General features: G+C 34.7%; 2 protein-coding genes across 6 annotated transcripts in view; one reads left to right on the forward strand and one right to left on the reverse strand.

Moving 5' to 3' along the window:
• On the reverse strand, nucleotides 1–7,935 carry LOC128222062 (interferon-induced protein 44-like). Of its 3 annotated transcripts, none has more exons than XM_052930836.1 (7): nucleotides 7,871–7,935; nucleotides 2,871–3,391; nucleotides 2,596–2,654; nucleotides 1,453–1,650; nucleotides 1,135–1,278; nucleotides 625–796; nucleotides 1–499 (listed from the first exon to the last, which is right to left on the reverse strand). In XM_052930836.1, the coding sequence occupies exons 2-7, from the start codon at nucleotides 2,905–2,907 to the stop codon at nucleotides 177–179; spliced, it is 933 nt and encodes a 310-aa protein (XP_052786796.1). In that variant the 5' UTR covers nucleotides 2,908–3,391; nucleotides 7,871–7,935; the 3' UTR covers nucleotides 1–176. The 3 variants fall into 3 exon arrangements, with proteins under 3 accessions (XP_052786796.1, XP_052786794.1, XP_052786797.1); XM_052930834.1 differs by lacking the exon at nucleotides 7,871–7,935 and adding an exon at nucleotides 6,775–6,960; XM_052930837.1 differs by lacking the exon at nucleotides 7,871–7,935 and adding an exon at nucleotides 4,572–4,745.
• Nucleotides 4,727–21,193, forward strand: part of LOC128222061 (interferon-induced protein 44-like) — a 24,207-nt gene continuing 7,740 nt past the window's right edge. Inside the window, exons 1-4 of one of the 3 annotated variants that reach the window (XM_052930831.1) lie at nucleotides 4,727–4,777; nucleotides 10,060–10,586; nucleotides 10,865–10,932; nucleotides 11,533–11,730. In XM_052930831.1, coding sequence (XP_052786791.1) covers nucleotides 10,061–10,586; nucleotides 10,865–10,932; nucleotides 11,533–11,730 — 792 coding nt within the window. In that variant the 5' untranslated portion in view covers nucleotides 4,727–4,777; nucleotide 10,060. Of the gene's footprint in view, nucleotides 4,778–8,000; nucleotides 8,037–10,059; nucleotides 10,587–10,864; nucleotides 10,933–11,532; nucleotides 11,731–21,193 lie in introns of those variants that run through there. The other 2 variants (XM_052930833.1, XM_052930832.1) reach the window with 2 other exon arrangements.

Raw genomic sequence — 21,193 nt, forward strand, 5'->3', positions numbered from 1 at the left:
TTTAAAACTAAACACACAAAAGTCATGTTTTCAAAAACGTTTTTGTCCTTTGAAATTGCTTTATACAAAGCATGCATGTCCGCTCGGCATAAGACAACACATACTGTTAGTGGTTGGTAAGCTGAAAATAAGACTTAATTGAGATTCTTCTTAAATTTCATCTCGATTTAAGCACCCTAGGCAGTATCAGATTCCTTCACCTCGCCTGATCCGGCTGTTCTATCATCACTGTCGTTAGTGCGCTCCTCCAATACATCTGATGCCATGCAGATCAGCTTCCGGAGCGCCATAAGAGCAAACGCGTGTACTGCCACTTCCGTTTCAACCTCACTGTGGTAGTTTTTCACTGGGAAAACATTGTTTGGTGGAATACCAAGCATCTCGCTGACTTTTTCAACGGCGGCATTGACCACTTGATGCTTGAAAACGTCAGCAAGATCGTCTGCTATATCTTTGTGAAGTTTGTCGATTTTTGTAAGAATGACAACGAGCTGAATGCCTAAATGTGAACAAATCAAAATTGACAGTATTTTATGCTAACCAATGTTTCATTGGTATTCAATATTTCTTAAAGCATTCGAATAACGAGTAACTTTATTTATTTCTTGAATTAAATATAGTTACCTTTCTCTAATATCAATCGTTTGCAGTCATTTATCATACACTTGATTGTCGGCGACAAATCACTGACTGTCGATGTGTCCAACACAAGAGCGACGCTGTGAATTTCTTGTGCAAGTGTAGGTTTTGAAATAAAACCAACGCTCCTTAGGCTTACGTGACGATACGGGGAAAACTGAAACAATTTACCAGGTAGCTACTTTATCTCTACGAAATATGTATAAATTATATTCGTAAAATGGATGATGATTAATAACATCATATTGCATGGTTTTCTTTCTGACACTATGGTTAACTTATAATATTTAATCTTAAAACAATGGCAAATAGCCGTAAGAAATCGTCGTAAAATACAACGATCATTCGGTTATGGACAGCAAGATTTCTGGCCGGTTTCTAAACGTCCCTTTTATCCAGTATATAAGTTTCAAATGATAATACTTAATTTATAATTACCGTAAGCTATTGTAGTGCAACATTTCAATAAACTAAAACAGCTGAGTAATTGGTTACCTCATACCAATGCGGTAAATGACCGTCCAAAAGGAAGTGCAAGTTAATTGCATCCATCCCAGAACTCTCCCCAAGACCCGGTGTGTCACAGAGGTGTAACCGGAGAAGCGAACCGTCCGCCTGGCGTACTTGGTAAGGAACGTACTGAAATTGAAAGAGTTTACATACGAAACCGTAGGATAGAATCTCACCTTACATTAAAACTTTGGTTAGTTATATTTTCTAATAAAATCATGAGTACATTTGCATGATCCCTTCTCTAGGTATTCCATGATAACTATCGCCTAAGTACCTTTCTTTGAGATTTCAAAAGTTTACCCTTTTGGTAACCCCCTGCTCGCTCTCTCCAACTGCAACCTTTTGTATCACTTTTCCGGCAAAAGCGGAAAGAACTGCGTTGATGAAGCTCGATTTCCCCCCACTGATAGGACCAATCAGCAGCAAACAGAAGTTGGTGACGTCACTTCCATTGGGTGGTCTCAATGGCGCTAACTCTTCTGTTAATAGTTTGATATACTGAAAGCATCAGGATATATGAATAAAGGGTTCACTATAGAATTCCGGCTTCATAATATGTATAAAAGTTGGTTAAAAACATGTCTAATATGTCACTAAATTTATGTTGCCCGATGAATGTCATCGGTTATCAATTAAATTATAAGTTAACTGTCCTACGTGTAGTGCTTTGTAACTACCCATCGCTATGTATGTTTTATAAATTCAAAGCATAAATAATACATTGTTATATATAGGGCCAGTTCTCCAACACAAGGCCCAAGGATCAATGCTAAGAAATAAACAAACAGTGCACAGAACACTACACACTAAACACAACACATTATTCGTTTTAATAAAGGAACTCGGACGTTGACTGCATGCTTTTTCTAATCTTATAAAGTAGCATAGAAAGTTGTTGCACAAGCTATGCACAACTTTAATTAACTACCTGCAAACGTACCCATGGATAAATTATCTGATTTTATACAATGAAATGCATATGTATAAATAACAATTAAAGTTGAATATGGATGCCAGGTGACCCCACATAATTTGGACGTCAGTTGGTTGATAACAATACAAAAATGTATATAAAATGTAGTTTTGTGATATTATCCTGCTAAAAAAACATGTTTAGAGTATAAGGTTTTGCATTTATTTCTCGATATATAATGCCGACTTTTAAATGATACCAAGTCCTTAAAATAATATGCTTAGTATCCGATATTCTTTTATACAGATAACATCGCTTCTAATAGCATATTTATCAATACGAGTCTCCTATACAAAGGGGAATTATACAAAACAAAACAGAAATATAAATCTTAACGCAAAATAATTAAATTGCAAAGGTAAGGGTTTGAAAAATCGGAAAAAACATGTAAACTTGTTCACCTGGGTTACTTGATTTTTAACCCTTTACATACTTCCTTTACCATTGTTTATAAGAAGAATACGTTTTACCTCGTCACTAAAATCACTGCACTTCCGCCAAGGTCGATGACGTTTCTTGCCATCTGCACCTGTATGGATCAAAACTGTTTAATAAATGTGTATTATAAAATACGTGTTGCGTTTGTTTAAACATCAAAGTACACGCCTTATTTTAGAATTAAGTGAATTGCTATTCACGGTGAACGTAAAAGTAAAAGAATGAAATTAAAAAAACAACTGGAAATGGATTTTTGCTGAGCGAAACGTAGTTTCTTCATAGAGAACGAAATAACAAAACGCCTCACCGGAAACAGCGTACACTTCCATCTCCGTGACAACCATATTCCCGTTGTTGATGGCTTCGTTAGATATGTTGTTGTTTTTATAACTATTCCCTAAGGCAAGTCTTCCATTAAAGTTAAACGTTCAATCTTCATTTCTACAAACAGAGTCTGTGAAAGTGACCAAATCATTAAAGTCTGCACTGCGCTGCGCCGCAAAATACAATGTATTACTATTTTGTGTCGGTCGGAACGTTTTAACAACATGTTCTCCCGAGCTCATCAATTGAAAGATGAAGGAGGTGTCATCTTTAAAGTGACCCCCGGAGCTCTGTCAACTCAGCCCCGCGTAACCCCCATACACAGAACCCTGTGGGTTGTAAAGGACAGTCACAGTTGGACCCTGGTTGTCACATCTTTGGTGAAATTCAGTGGCGTTGCAAGCGTCTCTTGTGATGCTGTATAGAAGTTTGAAATGCTTCGGTCCAGAGCCAATCATAACTTCCAGGAGGTCCATCTGACTTTCGGTCAATTTTCCCTCCATTCTGAAAATGTTCCATTCATAAAGTGAGCCCAAAAAAGAAATAAATTATAACTAAAACTAATAAGTCGCAACCATTTTTAGCCTCTCTATATATGTGCTAAATTATACTTATATAGTAATTATTTAACACACTGACTGCGTATGAGCTCTTTGTTACTGCAAAGAAAATTGTTCAGGATTTCATAGGTACACAACGGTCATATCTTTTCCAGAAAACATTTTGTCAACGATTTCTTCTATAGATTTAGATTGGTCTTATATAGGCTTCTCAGGGCTGACCTATTGAAAACGAAAGAAAAGATATAAGTTTACTATACAAAGTATAATACCTGAATTCCAAATAGTCTGTTAAAACAACAATGCTTTGTGGCGTTCTGGTGATATATTGAAATAAGTGTAGCCAACGTTGTATTTTTAACAAATAAAAATAGATATGTTTAGATTCTGTAGACAATGCACGCTTTATATGATATTAAAGTTTTTAAAGAAATGCTACTTTTGAATGGACTTTTACTTTATATATCAAAACACTAGTTGACATAAAACATACGCTATAAAAACTAAAAGGTTAAATATGTATTTTTAAGGTTCAATATTTCATTTTAAAGTTTCGTTTCGTTCATCAATTATCTGTAAAATATGTATATATTAAGGATATCTTTTAATTATAATATTGAAAAAGCTGTTTCTAGAAACTATATGATATACAGTTGTAAAACCTTTATATGTTGGCATTCCCTTTTCCATATTTTATATGACAAAGGAAAACAAATCTTGATACTCTTTAATAGTTCAAAATTGTAGTTATCCATACTGTATTAGTGATTGCGTTTTGCAGGTAACGGTAATAACTATACCAACAACGTAACAAGCCTTTGAAAACACTGTTGATATACGCTACTCGGAGTTCTAGCGCAACTGTAACACTTTTCCAAATATTCATCGCAGAACAGAAATACATTTCACGATAAGAATTGAAAATCAACGTTCTGTATCAATTATCTTTTTTTCGTTTAAACTAGGTGACTAATTTAAAATCAGCTAAGAGGCATTTGAAACAATCGTTGAATTAAATATAGTCAACTATGTTTAATAACGTAAACATTACCAAACCCTGCACACATTCAAAGAAAATTAACGCTATATAACAGTAGGAAAACGAAATAAAATAAAATACAAACCCGCTTGAAACACTTTAGAAACTATTGGATATATCTCACTTAATTTGTTATTACACTCTTTTCTGCGAATCTAACCCGAAAGTGGCAAATATTAAGGTAACTCGAGTAACGCCCCCTATCGTTTTGGATTTTCCTACTTCCTACTTTCGATTTCGGTTGTATCGTATATGAGAGGAAATTTATGCGTCTCATTAAAATACACACATGTAATTAATTTCATTTTATATGATATCGGTTGCTACGGAATGATTGTGTTTCTCTTGTTTATTGTATTCCGCTATGCACAGACACGTTAAAAAAAGCTCTAACGGTCTCCCACTATATAGTTTGACGATTTATGTTGGAATATTCGAAACAAACGTCAAAATATTATTAAGTGTTGGAGAAAGCTAGGCCCAAAATGTCTGAAAATCGTTTTTTGTTTGTAACAAACTAGAACATTTTTGTTTAAAGGGCTTGAGAATTTCAGGTGGGCCTTTCTGAATATTTCTTACTTGAATCACACATGCATGATTTTCTAATGATTGCATTGTTCACACATTAACTCGAGAACGGTTAGACAATGGACATTGGCACAAGGTTGGTCTTTACTCAAAGATGACTTTTACATCGTGTTTAGGTCAGTAGGTCAAAGGAAAACTTCACAGAAACAACACTACTATGAAAACTTTGTCCGCAGGTCAAAGGTCGAAATGTTTGTATTCATGTTTTAAAGCTTTATGGAACCATAACAAATTAATGCATTTCAGAAATGTCTTGAAAATCATCTTTATATAATGCCCAACATGCTTCTGACAAAGCGGATCCTTTGGGAGTACACTGTTTTAGAAACATCTCTTGTTTTACTACATCTTCGCTGGCTCGACCTTTACGTCCAGTAGTTGTTGTATTAAGTGTTTTAAAGATTTGGCACTTAATGCAAAGAAATAATTATTAATAAGTCTTCAAAGCGCATACGGAAAATGTCCCTGAGGAGGGACAAAAGGATAACCATCTCATTCCCTGGCATTGTTCGTTTGATAACGCTTCTGGCACTTGTGTAACTAAACTACAGCGGCAAGCCTAGTAGACTTAACTTTAACTTAGAACATTCATTTCAGAGATCACTTCAACACATGTGCATTGACAATCAAAATAATAGGGGAATATACTCAGTTTGTTTTTATCATTTCATTTTATTATTTATATCTATTGTCAACTCTGTATGCTTGTTGAATACTCAATAAAAGTTCGATACTTCAAAAAGTGTTAATACTTTTTTGGAAAGAAATCATATATAATTTTACAGGATGGTTTTGTTTAGCCGAATAAGGATAGGGCGTTTTTTTAATCTGTCTGTTTTAAACTCGTCTGTAGTTTGACGAAAAAAGTCGGTGACCCCGTATTAGAAGTGCAAAGACTTTAACCTTGGCAATAATTTACAAATCTTCGAAGTTATTCGAATATATCTTGGTATACATGATACCAAGGACGATACGCACAAGACCCATAAAACACAGACAATGAACAATATGGGAGATTTAAATTGTCCTAACTAAAGGGCAAATTAGGCCTGAGACAACTTGTTTCATCCCTAACTGACCTAAAAGAACCTTCTAGACAAATAGCAAAATTTGAAAAAAAGAAAGATTTTAGTGTCATTTATCTTAAATGATGATGTTTTAAAAAATGGCATTTTGACATTTTACAGCCAAATTTTATTGTATTATAGGCCATGGGTTTTATAACCGATGGTGAAAGTTTATTTTGTATGTCAACATGAGCTTTAATTGATTCATTTGGTTCATATCAATATGCCAATGGGCTAGAATACGCTAGCACCAGTGAGACGTTTAATGTAACCAGCGTTTAGAAGCGTTTTCAAGCAAGTCTTTTAAAGATCTAATTCTTTTAGCATGCGCTTTATATCGTACTTGAACTAATTCATTTTATCAATACTATAATGTCTGCTTTTGCTGACAGGTACAGAATAACAAAATCAATCAATGTGTTTTACTCATAGTTCATAACCAATTTACCTGACTAAGGTAGAAGCATTTAATTGTTTTATATTGCATCGAAATGTTACAAGGCACACGATTTCGACAGAATACATGTTCTCGACATACACGCTTAATTACAAAATACACATCGTAAATTTCTGACTCATTTTTGCAAAATGTATCCATAAAGTTAATCCGACCTAGTGTACTGCATGTACTACCTTATCAAGTACGTCAGAGAGACGGACCATCTTCCGGTTTTGTAACACGCCGGGTCTTGGGGATCATTCGGGAATGGACGCTGTAAACTGTATCTTCCTTGTAAATGGCCACGTTCTTTCTTCGGTCGAAGAAATGTCGTTTTTCAACTAACGATTATCAGTCGATTCGATAAAAATGTAAATGTAATAACTTAAAAAGTAATTCAATAATACTGTACACAAAAATTGACACTGAAAATTCCTATAAAGAATATTGTAAATGAAGGCTTGTTGCATAACCGGATAAGGTCGAGCCACGTAAAATTTGGTATGGACAAGATACAAATAAAGATAAACAAATAATACAAATATAATGACAGAATTACATTACATTAAATAAAAAAATATTTTAAATGCATATATTGGCAATTGAAATAAAAAATATAGTTAATAATCGAGTTATACAATCTATATCATTATAAAGTATTATCATTACCATCATTATCATCGCTATTTTGATCATTACTGTTATTATCAAAATAAGGCTCTAAAGACGAATGTTAAAACAAAGGGTTTATTTTGTTTAGACATAAACTTATTATTAAGTTATGAACATTAAAGCCCTTTCTCTTATTCAACGTTCACAGCCCACGTCCAGGTTTTGTGCCATAGAGCTTCCTGATACATCTAACATATAGGAAAACTGAGAACCAGAGTTATCTTCTGGTCATAACAGCTTTTAAGAGGGAGGGCTTCCAGGGAGCTGAAGCACGGATTTCAGTAACTTTAGTACTTTGAGTTGTGATTTTGATTACCAGAACAAGTAAAATAGCGATCACTTTGACTAAAATCTCCTACTTTTTGACACGAACAGCAACTGTAAGATTCCGAACAAAGAACGTTTCCGTTTGTTTTTCTTAAAAACTCTTACTTCTTTTTCCTTAGTACTCTTATTTACTTCTTTTTTCTTAGTACTCTTATTTTCTAAGTCAGTTCTAACGCATTTTCAGACGTATACATTACACCGTACTGTATACAGTACGTTATTCCTCAATATAAAACAAAGTGATACCCTTAAAGAATAAATATACTTAGCGTCTTTTTGCTTTAATAATACCTGTTAAGTAAACAATCCTTTAATCATTCTACTCAATTCTGTCTGACAATCGAAACCGAAAGTTGATGATATTTTCTTCAAGTTAATCGAGTAACGTCCCCTATATTTTCTGAAAATCTACTTTCGCTTTTGGTTTTTATTGCATAGGAATACTTCATATAGTAAGGTACGCTTAGGTAGATTTATTTGTTGTTTTGATAATTGTATATTCAGTGTTGTTAATGTCTGATGTGTAATACTCAATTCGTATTTATTAATGTACAATTAGTGTTTTATCAAGAACATAATAACAATTTGCTTTAGATTCCGTGCATCATTCTTCAATTAGATAAAGAAAGAATTCTGCTTTATAGTGTTTCATTACATCTTGATATGTTTACCATTTACTTGTTTTTTTCATTGTCACTTTTATATTGTTTTATGTTAACCCATAATATGTTTAATTTATTATGCGGGTGCAAGACACCTGGAATAAAATACTCAGGGAATCATTATCATTTGAGTAAACAGATACTTTTATGATGGGTAGTCGAATATTGTTTGATATATATTGTTATTGCTTCTTAATTTATTAAACCTTTTCTGACATTAATCTGTGTTGTTTGCCATCTTTGGCCCGCTACTACAATCTATTGTATCACAGTACTTCTAGATCTACTGTATATAATCTACACAGTTTTCTCCTTGGTTAAAATAAAAATGTTATCTTATCAGGATGTCCTCTATTTGTTTTAACAGTGTAAATTGTTTTGATGATACTGTTTTTGTGTTCACGGTACGTTCGTATATTAACTTTAAGCAGGTTGTTTTTGTAAACTGTCAATAAGATCAACTACATGTGTATCGCATAAAAGGTAATAACTCAACTCGTAACGCCAATTTGGACAAGTTCTTGTTGATTTGAATCTTGTTCTTGTTGAAGTTAAGTATGCCAATTCGGCATATGTTTTTATAATTAATAGAGCCACACTGCGTGATTTTGGGCCTTCGGACATACACAAATTTGTTTGTTTTATTACATGGGCGATTTCAATCAAATGACTTTAAAGGAAATAATACTGAAACAATCATGGCGACATCACTTTAATTACGCATTATTCGTGTTTTCAAGTGAGACCATGTAGTACGCATTTCGAATACATAAATTGACGTCAAGCACATGACGTCATAACGAAAGTACATAATTTAAATGACGTGCAACATTTAAATTATCAATACTACAACTAGTGAATACTTTTAGTTGTTTTATATGAATGTAGTCAATATAAGCCGGTACGAAATTTATGGTTGCTGTGGAAACAATAGTAAACTAATGGTCATAAATCTGAGAGAAAATTATGTGCCAATTCTTTAAAAGCAGTTTGTTTAAGTGTTTTTTGTATTGATTAAATCATTTGAAATATTTATGTCCGCCCTAATTCACACGATGCGGTTCAATTTTAATCATAACAATATTTTAAAATTGTTCTCAGTTGAGACTGGATACATTTATTTTCGTGATTTTTGGGCCTGGGCCCGTATTTACAAATGATCATAAGTCTGATTTCTGATTTAGTCTCAGAAAGATAATTTTATTTCGAAACTTGAACGAGTATTTGACGACTAACTATGCATATGCATCCCTTCAGAACTGCAGTAAATCATGAATCGACTTGTGCCCTTTCCTTTCAACATCACCTTTGATATTATATATCCAGGTAGCGTTATATAGAATCATCTTCATAATACAATAATAACCACAGGGCCAAGCTCCGTATTCAAACAGTCAAATATAAACCCTGTTTAAAATAAACACATGGTAACGCGATACACAAACTTACACATTTAAACAAACACGACAAACAGACCATACACACATCAGCATATCTTTTTCGTTCGACAATTTAATATATCTTACTTCAGGTTTAAATTCGAATTGCCATATTTCTTATAAAGGCAAATGTAAAAGCATTGTAACTCTTTGTACCATTGGAAATAAAACAGTTCTTGTTGAGTTTATGGAAAAGGTACACTTTTAAATAAAGAGGCTTCATATATACATATATGATAAATAATATTTTTGTGCACTGTATATACTATGTTATGAAATTGAATTAATATTGTTTAATTTAATACGGACCAAGTGGCTGAAATGTATTCGCAAAGTAAACGTTTATTTTGCTTCTCACTATGCATCTTAAACGTTTCAGAATGGCGGGAAAACTGACCAAAGAACACATGAACCTACTAGAAGGCATGATCGGCTGTGGGCCGAAGAGCTTTAAACTGCTATACAGCATCACAAGGGACGGATGCAGCGCCGCCGAGTTTCACCGGAAGTGTGACAATCAAGGACCTACCGTGACGGTTCTCCTCAACCCACAGGGTTCTGTGTATGGTGGATACGCGGGCATCAATTGGAAGAGTACTGGGAGTTACACCATGGATGACACCGCATTCATCTTCCAGCTGGTGTTCTCGGGAAAACGTGTTGTGAATATATTTAGACCAAAAGATGCATCGAAAGCGTTGTACTTCGGTTCTAATCGCAGTGCCTTGTTTGGTCATCCAGATTTCGAACCATTTTTAGACACTATTTCAGTGAATAAAGACGGAACATTTTCTCTTAATGGCAGACTTACTTTAGGAACATATTATAACAGTAACAACGTTTCTAACGACGCCATCAACAACGGGAGCATGGTTGTCACGGAGATGGAAGTGTACGCTGTTTCCGGTGAGTCATTTTTGTTATGAAATATTGTAGTGTACAACTTTAATTTTTTTGTTTACATAGTATGTATTTGTTAAAACAATTATTAGTATAAACGGGGCGTAAATGATTTATTGCTTTCTCAATAACGTTATTTATTTTGAAATATATTTTTGAGTATAACATTCCTATTTGTTCACTTTTGTACGCATTGTCTTATTCAGTTTTAAATTATCGTCATAATGTTAACATGCCAATGTCTACAAACAATAACAATTTTTAAATGTGTATTTTTCTACCAGCAGATGACGCTCGAACATCAACGCCCAAGCAAATACCATGGCGAAAAACACCAACTCTTAATGAAGAGGTATGCTTTAACTGAAATAAAGGTACACAACAGTGATCAATACCTATGTAATAAAATGTTTTCGGTTTGTGGGTTTTATAAAAAAAGACGGTCTTATTGCTTTATTATACTAAATAAGATCTAGCTAGGTATTAAAAGGGGCTAGACGCCCAGATGGTCCAAAAATGGGCGAGTACATTATTTTTTCAAATATTGTCTCATCTGTGTTTCCCCGTTTCGAATAGCGCATAGCAGTTGACCAGTTTCAATCATGTATGTTTATGAGTACATATAAGTGTGCCGACGCTATTTTTAAATTACTGGGATCTACGTGGTAGACAACCCTTGTAAGTTTCGAATTGGAACAATGCGCACCAACATCGAAAGATGCATGTGTCGTAATCAGTGTGATAATCAGTAAGTAAGATTCAATGCGTTGTACCAATAATGTCAATCATATGTAAGTTTTTGACAATTTTCTTTTCTTCTTGCACTTGTATCATCTGGTGTCTAGTCCCTTTAATGTATGTTGTGGTTGTAATTAAGTATTGAAACGGGCGCATTCTTGTTTCTTTATGTTTAGTTAATATACTGAGTTACATTGCAATTGTCATGTTTCAGTACTTGTCTAAGATGACAGAAGAGCTTGCGTCATTAACTCCACCAAAAGGAAGTGGAATCACTGACTTCCGGTTGCTACTTGTTGGTCCTACTGGTGCGGGAAAATCCAGTTTCATTAATACTGTCATGTCAGCTTTTGCCGATAGAGTAATGCAGAAGTCCGCTGTCGGTGGCTCGGCCAGTGGCCTTACTAATAAAGTGAGTTTCTTTTTATCCAACCTTATATTTCTCACAATCATCTCACTAGCGAAGTGCTTAATATGCCTTGTATCGAATGAACTTGACCGTGTCTCACTATTCAGAGTTTATTACTACTGTAACTCCAAGAAGAATATAACACCAGTTTCAAATTTCCTGTCTGTACTAAATCCGAGAAACATATTGTTTTATTTTTAAATCAACTGTTGAAAGTGATTGATATTCTGGTTTTTGGATCACTTAATTTGAATGACACTTTCACGAACACAGGCCCTAATAATGCTTAAATGGGACGGTGCAATTCAAAGGAACGCATGCTTAAATGGTGACTTTATGTGATATAAAGTATCAACGAGACTAGTAATATTCATGTGCGTCAAGGGTGCTATATGGAACATAAAATATCAACGAGACTAGTAATATTCATGTGCGTCAAGGGTGCTATATGAAACATAAAATATCAACGAGACTAGTAATATTCATGTGCGTCAAGGGTGCTATATGGAACATAAAATATCAACGAGACTAGTAATATTCATGTGCGTCAAGGATGCTATATGGAACATAAAATATCAACGAGACTAGTAATATTCATGTGCGTCAAGGGTGCTATATGGGACATAAAATATCAACAAGACTAGTAATATTTATGTGCGTCAAGGGTGCTATATGGAACATAAAATATCAACGAGACTAGTAATATTCATGTGCGTCAAGGGTGCTATATGGAACATAAAATATCAACGAGACTAGTAATATTCATGTGCGTCAAGGGTGCTATATGGGACATTTAATATCAACGAGACTAGTAATATTCATGTGCGTCAAGGGTGCTATATGGGACATTAAATATCAACGAGACTAGTAATATTCATGTGCGTCAAGGGTGCTATATGGGACATTAAATATCAACGAGACTAGTAATATTCATGTGCGTCAAGGGTGCTATATGGAACATAAAATATCAACGAGACTAGTAATATTCATGTGCGTCAAGGGTGCTATATGGGACATTTAATATCAACGAGACTAGTAATATTCATGTGCGTCAAGGGTGCTATATGGGACATTTAATATCAACGAGACTAGTAATATTCATGTGCGTCAAGGGTGCTATATGGAACATAAAGTGTCCTATATGGGACATAAAATATCAACGAGACTAGTAATATTCATATGCGTCAAGGGTGCTATATGGAACATAAAATATCAACGAGACTAGTAATATTCATGTGCGTCAAGGGTGCTATATGGGACATTAAATATCAACGAGACTAGTAATATTCATATGCGTCAAGGGTGCTATATGGAACATAAAATATCAACGAGACTAGTAATATTCATGTGCGTCAAGGGTGCTATATGGGACATAAAATATCAACGAGACTAGTAATATTCATGTGCGTCAAGGGTGCTATATGGGACATAAAATATCAACGAGACTAGTAATATTCATGTGCGTCAAGGGTGCTATATGGGACATAAAATATCAACGAGACTAGTAATATTCATGTGCGTCAAGGGTGCTATATGGGACATAAAATATCAACGAGACTAGTAATATTCATGTGCGTCAAGGGTGCTATATGGGACATACAATATAAACGAGACTAGTAATATTCATGTGCGTCAAGGGTGCTTTTATGGGACATACAATATAAACGAGACTAGTAATATTCATGTGTGTCAAGGGTGCTTTTATGGGACATAAAATATCAACGAGACTAGTAATATTCATGTGCGTCAAGGGTGCTATATGGAACATTAAAATATCAACGAGACTAGTAATATTCATGTGCGTCAAGGGTGCTATATGGGACATTAAATATCAACGAGACTAGTAATATTCATGTGCGTCAAGGGTGCTATATGGGACATAAAATATCAACGAGACTAGTAATATTCATATGCGTCAAGGGTGCTATATGGGACATAAAATATCAACGAGACTAGTAATATTCATATGCGTCAAGGGTGCTATATGGGACATAAAATATCAACGAGACTAGTAATATTCATGTGCGTCAAGGGTGCTATATGGGACATAAAATATCAACGAGACTAGTAATATTCATGTGCGTCAAGGGTGCTATATGGAACATAAAATATCAACGAGATTAGTAATATTCATATGCGTCAAGGGTGCTTTTATGGGACATAAAATATCAACGAGACTAGTAATATTCATTTGCGTCAAGGGTGCTATATGGAACATAAAATATCAACGAGACTAGTAATATTCATATGCGTCAAGGGTGCTATATGGAACATAAAATATCAACGAGACTAGAATTATTCATATGCGTCAAGGGTGCTTTTATGGGACATAAAATATCAACGAGACTAGTAATATTCATATGCGTCAAGGGTGCTATATGGAACATAAAATATCAACGAGACTAGTAATATTCATATGCCTCAAGGGTGCTTTTATGGGACATTAAATATCAACGAGACTAGTAATATTCATATGCGTCAAGGGTGCTATATGGAACATAAAATATCAACGAGACTAGTAATATTCATGTGCGTCAAGGGTGCTATATGGGACATAAAATATCAACGAGACTAGTAATATTCATGTGCGTCAAGGGTGCTATATGGGACATAAAATATCAACGAGACTAGTAATATTCATGTGCGTCAAGGGTGCTATATGGGACATAAAATATCAACGAGACTAGTAATATTCATGTGCGTCAAGGGTGCTATATGGGACATACAATATCAACGAGACTAGTAATATTCATGTGCGTCAAGGGTGCTATATGGGACATTAAATATCAACGAGACTAGTAATATTCATATGCGTCAAGGGTGCTATATGGGACATAAAATATCAACGAGACTAGTAATATTCATATGCGTCAAGGGTGCTATATGGGACATAAAATATCAACGAGACTAGTAATATTCATGTGCGTCAAGGGTGCTATATGGGCATTAAATATCAACGAGACTACTAATATTCATATGCGTCAAGGGTGCTATATGGAACATAAAATATTAACGAGACTAGTAATATTCATGTGCGTCAAGGGTGCTATATGGGACATAAAATATCAACGAGACTAGTAATATTCATGTGCGTCAAGGGTGCTATATGGGACATTAAATATCAACGAGACTAGTAATATTCATGTGCGTCAAGGGTGCTATATGGAACATAAAATATCAACGAGACTAGTAATATTCATGTGCGTCAAGGGTGCTATATGGAACATAAAATATCAACGAGACTAGTAATATTCATATGCGTCAAGGGTGCTATATGGGACATAAAATATCAACGAGACTAGTAATATTCATATGCGTCAAGGGTGCTATATGGGACATAAAATATCAACGAGACTAGTAATATTCATGTGCGTCAAGGGTGCTATATGGGACATAAAATATCAACGAGACTAGTAATATTCATGTGCGTCAAGGGTGCTATATGGAACATAAAATATCAACGAGATTAGTAATATTCATATGCGTCAAGGGTGCTTTTATGGGACATAAAATATCAACGAGACTAGTAATATTCATATGCGTCAAGGGTGCTATATGGAACATAAAATATCAACGAGACTAGTAATATTCATATGCGTCAAGGGTGCTATATGGAACATAAAATATCAACGAGACTAGTAATATTCATATGCGTCAAGGGTGCTTTTATGGGACATAAAATATCAACGAGACTAGTAATATTCATATGCGTCAAGGGTGCTATATGGAACATAAAATATCAACGAGACTAGTAATATTCATATGCGTCAAGGGTGCTTTTATGGGACATAAAATATCAACGAGACTAGTAATATTCATATGCGTCAAGGGTGCTATATGGGACATAAAATATCAACGAGACTAGTAATATTCATGTGCGTCAAGGGTGCTTTTATGGGACATACAATATCAACGAGACTAGTAATATTCATATGCGTCAAGGGTGCTTTTATGGGACATAAAATATCAACGAGACTAGTAATATTCATATGCGTCAAGGGTGCTATATGGAACATAAAATATCAACGAGACTAGTAATATTCATATGCGTCAAGGGTGCTATATGGGACATTAAATATCAACGAGACTAGTAATATGCATATGCGTCAAGGGTGCTATATGGGACATAAAATATCAACGAGACTAGTAATATTCATGTGCGTCAAGGGTGCTATATGGAACATTAAATATCAACGAGACTAGTAATATTCATGTGCGTCAAGGGTGCTATATGGGACATTTAATATCAACGAGACTAGTAATATTCATGTGCGTCAAGGGTGCTATATGGGACATAAAATATCAACGAGACTAGTAATATTCATATGCGTCAAGGGTGCTATATGGGACATTTAATATCAACGAGACTAGTAATATGCATATGCGTCAAGGGTGCTATATGGAACATAAAATATCAACGAGACTAGTAATATTCATATGCATCAAGGGTGCTATATGGAACATAAAATATCAACGAGACTAGTAATATTCATGTGTGTCAAGGGTGCCATATGGGACATTAAATATCAACGAGACTAGTAATATGCATATGCGTCAAGGGTGCTATATGGGACATACAATATCAACGAGACTAGTAATATTCATATGCGTCAAGGGTGCTATATGGAACATAACATATCAACGAGACTAGTAATATTCATGTGCGTCAAGGGTGCTATATGGGACATAAAATATCAACGAGACTAGTAATATTCATGTGCGTCAAGGGTGCTATATGGGACATTAAATATCAACGAGACTAGTAATATTCATATGCGTCAAGGGTGCTATATGGGACATAAAATATCAACGAGACTAGTAATATTCATATGCGTCAAGGGTGCTATATGGGACATACAATATCAACGAGACTAGTAATATTCATGTGCGTCAAGGGTGCTATATGGGCATTAAATATCAACGAGACTACTAATATTCATATGCGTCAAGGGTGCTATATGGAACATAAAATATTAACGAGACTAGTAATATTCATGTGCGTCAAGGGTGCTATATGGGACATAAAATATCAACGAGACTAGTAATATTCATGTGCGTCAAGGGTGCTATATGGGACATTAAATATCAACGAGACTAGTAATATTCATGTGCGTCAAGGGTGCTATATGGAACATAAAATATCAACGAGACTAGTAATATTCATGTGCGTCAAGGGTGCTATATGGAACATAAAATATCAACGAGACTAGTAATATTCATATGCGTCAAGGGTGCTATATGGGACATAAAATATCAACGAGACTAGTAATATTCATATGCGTCAAGGGTGCTATATGGGACATAAAATATCAACGAGACTAGTAATATTCATGTGCGTCAAGGGTGCTATATGGGACATAAAATATCAACGAGACTAGTAATATTCATGTGCGTCAAGGGTGCTATATGGAACATAAAATATCAACGAGATTAGTAATATTCATATGCGTCAAGGGTGCTTTTATGGGATATAAAATAACAACGAGACTAGTAATATTCATATGCGTCAAGGGTGCTATATGGAACATAAAATATCAACGAGACTAGTAATATTCATATGCGTCAAGGGTGCTATATGGAACATAAAATATCAACGAGACTAGTAATATTCATATGCGTCAAGGGTGCTTTTATGGGACATAAAATATCAACGAGACTAGTAATATTCATATGCGTCAAGGGTGCTATATGGAACATAAAATATCAACGAGACTAGTAATATTCATATGCGTCAAGGGTGCTTTTATGGGACATAAAATATCAACGAGACTAGTAATATTCATATGCGTCAAGGGTGCTATATGGGACATAAAATATCAACGAGACTAGTAATATTCATGTGCGTCAAGGGTGCTTTTATGGGACATACAATATCAACGAGACTAGTAATATTCATATGCGTCAAGGGTGCTTTTATGGGACATAAAATATCAACGAGACTAGTAATATTCATATGCGTCAAGGGTGCTATATGGAACATAAAATATCAACGAGACTAGTAATATTCATGTGCGTCAAGGGTGCTATATGGGACATTAAATATCAACGAGACTAGTAATATGCATATGCGTCAAGGGTGCTATATGGGACATAAAATATCAACGAGACTAGTAATATTCATGTGCGTCAAGGGTGCTATATGGAACATTAAATATCAACGAGACTAGTAATATTCATGTGCGTCAAGGGTGCTATATGGGACATTTAATATCAACGAGACTAGTAATATTCATGTGCGTCAAGGGTGCTATATGGGACATAAAATATCAACGAGACTAGTAATATTCATATGCGTCAAGAGTGCTATATGGGACATTTAATATCAACGAGACTAGTAATATTCATATGCGTCAAGTGTGTTATATGGGACATTTAATATCAACGAGACTAGTAATATTCATATGCGTCAAGGGTGCTATATGGGACATTTAATATCAACGAGATTAGTAATATTCATGTGCGTCAAGGGTGCTATATGGGACATTTAATTTCAACGAGACTAGTAATATTCATGTGCGTCAAGGGTGCTATATGGGACATAAAATATCAACAAGACTAGTAATATTCATGTGCGTCAAGGGTGCTATATGGGACATTAAATATCAACGAGACTAGTAATATTCATATGCGTCAAGGGTGCTATATGGGACATTGAATATCAACGAGACTAGTAATATTCATATGCGTCAAGGGTGCTATATGGGACATTAAATATCAATGAGACTAGTAATATTCATATGCGTCAAGGGTGCTATATGGGACATAAAATATCAACGAAAATAGTAATATTCATGTGCGTCAAGGGTGCTATATGGGACATTAAATATCAACGAGACTAGTAATATGCATATGCGTCAAGGGTGCTATATGGGACATTGAATATCAACGAGACTAGTAATATTCATATGCGTCAAGGGTGCTATATGGGACATTAAATATCAACGAGACTAGTAATATTCATAATTTATGCGTCAAGGGTGCTTAAATGGGACATTAAATATCAACGAGACTAGTAATATTCATATGCGTCAAGGGTGCTTAAATGGGACATTAAATATCAACGAGACTAGTAATATTCATAAGTTATGCGTCAAGGGTGCTTAAATGGGACATTAAATATCAACGAGACTAGTAATATTCATATGCGTCAAGGGTGCTTAAATGGGACATTAAATATCAACGAGACTAGTAATATTCATAAGTTATGCGTCAAGGGTGCTTAATTGGGACATTAAATATCAACGAGACTAGTAATATTCATATGCGTCAAGGGTGCTTAAATGGGACATTAAATATCAACGAGACTAGTAATATTCATAAGTTATGCGTCAAGGGTGCTTAATTGGGACATTAAATATCAACGAGACTAGTAATATTCATGTGCGTCAAGGGTGCTTAAATGGGACATTAAATATCAACGAGACTAGTAATATTCATATGCGTCAAGGGTGCTTAAATGGGACATTAAATATCAACGAGACTAGTAATATTCATAAGTTATGCGTCAAGGGTGCTTAATTGGGACATTAAATATCAACGAGACTAGTAATATTCATATGCGTCAAGGGTGCTTAAATGGGACATTAAATATCAACGAGACTAGTAATATTCATAAGTTATGCGTCAAGGGTGCTTAATTGGGACATTAAATATCAACGAGACTAGTAATATTCATAAGTTATGCGTCAAGGGTGCTTAATTGGGACATTAAATATCAACGAGACTAGTAATATTCATAAGTTATGCGTCAAGGGTGCTTAAATGGGACATTAAATATCAATGAGACTAGTAATATTCATAAGTTATGCGTCAAGGGTGCTTAATTGGGACATTAAATATCAACGAGACTAGTAATATTCATAATTTATGCGTCAAGGGTGCTTAATTGGGACATTAAATATCAACGAGACTAGTAATATTCATAAGTTATGCGTCAAGGGTGCTTAAATGGGACATTAAATATCAACGAGACTAGTAATATTCATAAGTTATGCGTCAAGGGTGCTTAAATGGGACATTAAATATCAACGAGACTAGTAATATTCATAAGTTATGCGTCAAGGGTGCTTAATTGGGACATTAAATATCAACGAGACTAGTAATATTCATAAGTTATGCGTCAAGGGTGCTTAAATGGGACATTAAATATCAACGAGACTAGTAATATTCATAAGTTATGCGTCAAGGGTGCTTAATTGGGACATTAAATGTCAACGAGACTAGTAATATTCATAAGTTATGCGTCAAGGGTGCTTAAATGGGACATTAAATGTCAACGAGACTAGTAATATTCATAAGTTATGCGTCAAGGGTGCTTAAATGGGACATTAAATGTCAACGAGACTAGTAATATTCATAAGTTATGCGTCAAGGGTGCTTAAATGGGACATTAAATATCAACGAGACTAGTAATATTCATAAGTTATGCGTCAAGGGTGCTTAAATGGGACATTAAATATCAACGAGACTAGTAATATTCATAAGTTATGCGTCAAGGGTGCTTAAATGGGACATTAAATATCAACGAGACTAGTAATATTCATAAGTTATGCGTCAAGGGTGCTTAAATGGGACATTAAATGTCAACGAGACTAGTAATATTCATAAGTTATGCGTCAAGGGTGCTTAAATGGGACATTAAATGTCAACGAGACTAGTAATATTCATAAGTTATGCGTCAAGGGTGCTTAAATGGGACATTAAATATCAACGAGACTAGTAATATTCATAAGTTATGCGTCAAGGGTGCTTAAATGGGACATTAAATATCAACGAGACTAGTAATATTCATAAGTTATGCGTCAAGGGTGCTTAAATGGGACATTAAATATCAACGAGACTAGTAATATTCATAAGTTATGCGTCAAGGGTGCTTAAATGGGACATTAAATATCAACGAGACTAGTAATATTCATAAGTTATGCGTCAAGGGTGCTTAAATGGGACATTAAATATCAACGAGACTAGTAATATTCATAAGTTATGCGTCAAGGGTGCTTAAATGGGACATTAAATATCAACGAGACTAGTAATATTCATATGCGTCAAGGGTGCTTAAATGGGACATTAAATATCAACGAGACTAGTAATATTCATAAGTTATGCGTCAAGGGTGCTTAAATGGGACATTAAATGTCAACGAGACTAGTAATATTCATAAGTTATGCGTCAAGGGTGCTTAAATGGGACATTAAATATCAACGAGACTAGTAATATTCATAAGTTATGCGTCAAGGGTGCTTAAATGGGACATTAAATATCAACGAGACTAGTAATATTCATAAGTTATGCGTCAAGGGTGCTTAAATGGGACATTAAATATCAACGAGACTAGTAATATTCATAAGTTATGCGTCAAGGGTGCTTAAATGGGACATTAAATATCAACGAGACTAGTAATATTCATATGCGTCAAGGGTGCTTAAATGGGACATTAAATATCAACGAGACTAGTAATATTCATAAG

The sequence above is a fragment of the Mya arenaria genome, chromosome 16 (genome assembly GCF_026914265.1).
Source record: "Mya arenaria isolate MELC-2E11 chromosome 16, ASM2691426v1".
Classification (NCBI taxonomy): domain Eukaryota; kingdom Metazoa; phylum Mollusca; class Bivalvia; order Myida; family Myidae; genus Mya; species Mya arenaria.